A 6,177-nucleotide genomic window follows, 5' to 3' on the forward strand; every position below is an offset into this window, starting at 1 on the left:
GGTAGGTCGCGGTTCATCCTAGCCAACATTTAGGCATTTTATATTAAGACAAATATAGGTATTCAAATGCGAAAGATAATGTTATTCTAACTTAGATTGATAAACCCATACTTTAGTTTGCCCCCTGGCCTGAAAGTAATCGCGCAAATGGATACGTGAAGGTTATTATACTAATTAAAAATTTCAGTAGGCCTTGGCCCATTAAAAATTTTTCAAACAACTAATTAAAAATTTTATATTTCAAACAACTAATTATAAATTTAAGTTGGCCTAGGCCCATTGTAAATATTTCAAACAACCCGAACCGACTCGGCGTCTCCTATAGCTTCAGAACGACGCCACACTGTCCCTCGTTAAATCAACCCGCTCCGACCGGGCTACGAAATGACCAAAATACCCTTCACCCCCACCGTCTTCCTTCCCAAGCAGAAATTTTCACTTCTCCGTTTCAGAGCACGAATGCCTTTCTTTTCAGAGCAATGTTTCAGAGTACAATTTGTTGCTGCTAGACAGTGAAGGAATTGATGCTTATGATCAAACGGTTGGATTTCTCTTCTTATACTTGATTGATGTCACTAATAATGTAATTCTGTCAATTCTTAATGTTTGAGGGTCCGTTTGTTTTTTATAGTCCGTCCTTCTCAAACAACCATGATTTGTTGAGTGACCAATAATGTCTCACTACTGTTTTTACAGGGAACGTACAGTACACAGATATTTTCGTTGGCCATCCTGTTGTCCAGCATGTTCATCTATAATCAGGTCTGGTGATAATGCTGAATCCTTTTTGCGTGGCTTACATTTCTGGCTGAAAATTTTTAATCGTTAATATGAATTATTTCCCGTTACATTTCTGGCTAGAAGTTAAATAACTGTTGGCTGAAAATTTATAGAGTTGATCTTGGCCTTCCAGTCCTTTGATCTAACCCGCCCTTTTTTTTTGAGGTTGTTGAGCTTAACTTCTTCCATGTGCCGATGGCTTTCTTTGTTCAGATGGGTGGGATTGATGAAGCTGCACTTGATCGTCTCTCTCTTGTCACCGAGATGACAAAGCATATCCAAGTGAGAGCCTCTGGTGGAAAAAGTAGTGCTTCTGAACTGGGACAATTTTCTCCCATCTTTGTTTGGCTTCTGAGAGTGAGTGTTACAGTTTTGATTCCTCAGCCTTCAATGGTATATTTATTACTAGCAAGAGAAAAATTCTGAACTGCTTTTTCTTATGTTGGCATACCATGGCAGGATTTCTATTTGGATTTAGTAGAAGATAACAAAAGAATAACACCCAGAGACTACCTGGAGCTTGCTCTGATGCCACATGAAGGAAGTGGAAGAGATGTTGCTTCGAAAAATGAGGTAACCGTTGTTCTTAATAAATAATTATCTTTTCAAAATTACTTTGGAAGAATTGTTTTATTGGCGATCTTGCATTTTATGGATGCCAATTTGATTCTTAGATATGGTTATATGCTCCTTTGTTAACACTAGTTGTTCTTGCTTGCAAGCTCTGAGATTTCTATGTGCCCTATTTTCTCTTGAGTTGCTGATATTCAAGAACACTTGCTGCAGATTCGAGATTCAATTCGAGCTCTATTTCCAGATAGAGAGTGCTTTACTCTTGTGCGACCTTTGAACAGTGAATCTGAGCTTCAGAAACTTGATCAAATATCGGTTAGCAACTTTCGTCCTCCCTATTGTTATATCTACACCTTCTGATAATGGTGTATGCATGTGCAACGGTTCTAATTGATCTTTTGAAAGGATGTGCTTTATTTGAAATCACTCAATTTGTCATGCAGTTGGAAAGGCTGAGGCCTGAATTTAGAGCTGGATTGGATGCATTAACGAAATTCGTTTTCGAAAGAACAAGGCCCAAGCAGGTTGGCGCCACCATAATGACTGGGCCTGTTCTTGTTGGTGTTATAGAATCTTACTTAGAAGCTTTCAACAATGGTGCTGTGCCCACCATTTCATCATCATGGCAGGTTCGTTATGTTTCAGTTTTGAAATAGTCGTATTCACATTTTAGGTGCAGAAAGACAACTTGCATGAACTTATGTCTCATACTTCAATTTATTATGAATATGAAAATTGACAATTGAAATAAAGTTTGCTTCATTTGGTTGGAACCAACTGATTACATTTTTTGCATTTGGATCTTCCTGCATTTAAGGAAGGATTCTCTGCAATTTAAATGTAATAGAACAAAATTAGAATTACATTAAGCTTAAATGTTTTTGGTTATTCTCATTTTTTAATTGTATTTTTTCATTATTTATATAATTGTCTTACAGAGTGTTGAAGAAGCTGAGTGTCGTCGAGCATATGACTTGGCAACTGAGCATTACATGTCAACTTTTGATTGTTCTAAACCACCGGAAGAAGTAAGTAATGTTCTGCTGATTCTTTTAGTGAATAGCAAGTGATGTTGTGTGGAAGCTGTATTTTGTTGACGATTTCAGATGGATTGTAGGCTGCGCTGGGGGAGGCTCATGAAGAAGCCGTACAGAGATCGTTAGCCAGTTTTAACTCCTGTGCTGTTGGTACTGGCCTGGCAAGGAAAAAATACGAAGAGCTTCTACACAAATTCTTTAGGAAAGCCTTTGAGGTTAGATTTCAATGAAAATTAGAATAATTTCCATTTCCATATACAACTTTTAATTAGTTTCCTTGATTGTGCTCTATGGGCTTATTGTAATATGCGAAGTCAAGGTGTCAATTCTCATTACAGTTTGATTGTGAAAAACAGGATTATAAGACAGATGCATATATGGAGGCAGACTTGCGACGCTCCAATTCTATTCAGAGCATGGAGAAGACGTTGCGAGCAGCTTGCCACACCCCTGATGCTAATATAGATAATGTTGTTAAGGTCAGTACAATTTTTTGAGCCAACTATCCATAACCTTGGTAGCTTGTTAAGGTCCCTTTTCCAGTAAGACTTTTCTTTATTGCTGAGCTTTCCATGCTAAGCAACATGTTTTGTGGAAAGGAGTTTGCTCAGTAAATTGTCATGAAAGAATTTTTAGCTATTATGACAATGTTTAAGATCATTATAACATTCTAGATAACATTGAAAAATCATTATAACAGTCTAAGTAAATCCTAATCTTAAGAGAAAGTGATGATTATTAATAATGTATTGGTGAGCTTGTCCATTCTTCTCAAGGAGTAGATCTTGCTCGATATAACATTGTCTCAACCAATTTTGCTGTGTTATGATCGAATAGTCTTGTGTTATGTCTTTATTATGCAGGTTCTTGATGCTCTTCTATGAGAGTATGAAGCGACATCTCATGGACCAGGAAAATGGAAAAAGCTTGCAGTATTCTTACAGCAAAGGTTTTTATTTATTTATTTATTTCACTCTCTACTGTTTCTCCATTTGCTTCACAAGTATATCATTTTCTCGCATAACTCTTACCCTGTTTTAATTCCCCAGTTTGGAGGGTCCAATAGCTGATCTTGCCAGAAGACTAATTGATCGAATAGGAGCTGAGAAGAGTTCCTTTGCGTTGCAATGCCGGTCAATTGAGGATAAGATGGCTTTGCTTAATAAACAGCTAGAAGCAAGTGAGAACTATAAATCTCAATATCTTAAGCGATACGAAGATGCTATCAACGACAAGAAGAAGCTCTCTGATGAATATACGAGCCGTATAACTAAACTGCAGAGTAACTGTAGTTTGCTGGAAGAGAGGTGTTCCAGTTTATTGAGAAATCTTGATTCCTCCAAACAGGAGTCCTCAGATTGGAAGAGAAAATATGAACAGGTGCTCTCGAGACAAAAGGCTGAAGAAGATCAGGCCAGTTCTAAAATTGCGGTTCTCAAGTCGCGCAGCAGTGCTGCGGAAGCAAGGCTTGCTGCTGCTAAGGAACAAGTGCAGTCTGCTCAAGAGGAGGCTGAGGAGTGGAAACGCAAGTATGATATCGCTGTTAGGGAAGCAAAAGCAGCGCCGGAGAAGGCAGCAATCGCTTATGAGCGAACAAATAAGGAAATGCAGTTGAGAGAAGATGCAATTAGGGCAGAGTCTTCGAGTGGCTTGGCTGAGAAGGTCTATCTCTCCCCCCTCCATAAATACTTGTGGAAATTAAACAAGTAATGCTAAACTTCTTGGTGACAATTTTGCAGGAAGTAGAGTTAAGGGAGAAGGCAGCAAAAATTGAGTATGCTGAGCAGTGTTTGACAATGATAAAATCGGAATTGAAGGTCAGCTTCTTAATTCTATCTCTATTTTCTGTTTCTCGCTCATGAATGTGTCTTCACACCTGGATAGTCCTGTCACGAATTTCTGTTATGGACTGCATGTTGAGCTAGTCATTTTGAACTCCGTTACATAGACTTTCTGTTATGGACTGCATGTGAGTAATTTAATGCGACTTTTGTGCTTGAACATGTGGATATCTTCCAGGCTGCTCAATCCAAAATAGAGACTTACGATGTGGAGATAATGTCCTTGAAGCATGAAATCAAGGCTTTGACTGAGAAGCTTGAAACTGCAAATTCCAAGGCGCAGTCATACGAGAGGGAAGCTAGGATCACGGAACAGGAGAACGTCCACCTTGAGCAGAAATATCTATCTGAGTTCAAAAGGTTCGAGGAACTCCAGGAAAGGTGTAGGAATGCAGAAAAGGAAGCAAAGAGAGCCACTGAATTAGCTGATAAAGCTCGGGCTGAAGCTGTGGGGGTTCAGAAGGAAAAGTCCGAGATTCAGAGGTTGGCAATGGAGAGGCTGGCTCAAATCGAGCGGGCTGAGAGGCTCATCGACAGCTTGGAGAGGGACAAGACTGAACTGGCTGATAAACTGAAGGAGGCCCGTTTATCAGATCACGAGGCCCAATCCTGAATCGCACTTTTAGAGGCAAGAGTTGAGGAAAGGGAGAAAGAGATTGAGTCCTTATTGGACAAGAACAACGAGCAGATGGACAATGAACGGAAGGCCTGTGCGGAAGCAATCAGCAGGGCAGAGGACCTCTCGGTTCAATTACAGTCTGCCCATGCAAAGATCGATTTACTCCAGCAGGAGTTGACTTCAGTCCGTTTGAATGAAACTGCATTAGATAGTAAGCTGAAGACTGCTTCTCTCAGGAAGCGAACTCGGGTTGAGGATGCCGAGGTGGGGATGGATTCTGTTCAAGATATGGATGTGGACAAGACCTATAGGGGAAGTAAGAGGACTCGGAGCACTACTAGCCCTCGCCAGTTCACTCAGCCAGAAGACGGTGGGTCCAGTTATAGGGCCGGCGAGGACGATGATAATGGCCATCAAGCGGCTCAGGAGGATTACACCAAGTTCACGGTGCTGAAACTGAAGCAGGAGCTCACGAAGCACAACTTCGGTGCAGAGCTGCTCCAGCTGAAGAACCCAAGCAAGAAAGACATCCTCGCCCTTTACGAGAAGTGCATTCTGCAGAAGTCGTGATTGAGGTTGTCTCACTTGATAGATGTACAGCAAGAGTAAGTGTAACCTAATACACTAGATCAGGTGAAACATTGGTTCGTGCAATGTAGACTATGGCAGGTTTGAGATAGGGAGGGCTCTTACGAGTTATTATGAGCTGTGGGTCGTCATTTATTTTTGTTATTACTTTCGGGTTCGGTACGTGATTCCAGATAAAGAAGGGTATCTAACTTTTCGGTTGTCCCTAGAAGAGGATTCATGTAGTTAGGGGCGATTGGTTTTCAGGGTGTGTCATGCCGAGTGCTAATTGGACTGCGAGATTTAATGTGACTATTAGCGCTTGAAATGAAGTCCTAGATGGGTGCTTTGAATTTTTATGCTTACTCTTGAGTCTCGTCGTCATTGATAGTTTTTTTGATAGACAGATTTCGTAATTTTGACAGTTAATTTTGCGTAATAGACGGATTTTGTAGTTATGATAGTTAATTTCGCGATAATACAAACAATGAATCGATACAAATTATTGGCTCTACCATGTCAGTTTTTAGAGGCACATGCATCTTAGAATTTGGAGCAAAACATTTAGTTAAAATTATTTAGCAACATTTATCAATCGAAAAATATTACGCAATCGTTACAATAGCCATAGTCTAGCTACAAGGTTTTCGATTTAACATGAAAAACGAATGTAGCGATAGTTTACCTCAAAAAAGAAAAGAAGGTAGTAATGCTTTACAGTCACCGCATAGATGACTCCAAATCATTTCTTTAGCCCAAG

At 39.9% G+C, this 6,177-nt stretch overlaps 1 protein-coding gene across 1 annotated transcript; it reads left to right on the plus strand.

Moving 5' to 3' along the window:
• Window positions 1-403: 403 nt before the first annotated feature.
• Window positions 404-5,782, plus strand: LOC116208604 (guanylate-binding protein 2-like; the record flags this gene model as incomplete). The annotated part of the gene is given in 13 exon segments (XM_031542133.1): window positions 404-541; window positions 697-762; window positions 994-1,137; window positions 1,240-1,353; window positions 1,567-1,668; window positions 1,797-1,982; window positions 2,292-2,381; window positions 2,471-2,605; window positions 2,747-2,869; window positions 3,254-3,339; window positions 3,440-4,052; window positions 4,130-4,207; window positions 4,410-5,782. Coding segments are annotated over 13 exon segments (2,886 nt in total), but the record flags the coding sequence as incomplete, so codon positions are not given.
• Window positions 5,783-6,177: the final 395 nt, after the last annotated feature.

The sequence above is a fragment of the Punica granatum genome, chromosome 5, assembly GCF_007655135.1.
Source record: "Punica granatum isolate Tunisia-2019 chromosome 5, ASM765513v2, whole genome shotgun sequence".
NCBI classification, from domain to species: domain Eukaryota; kingdom Viridiplantae; phylum Streptophyta; class Magnoliopsida; order Myrtales; family Lythraceae; genus Punica; species Punica granatum.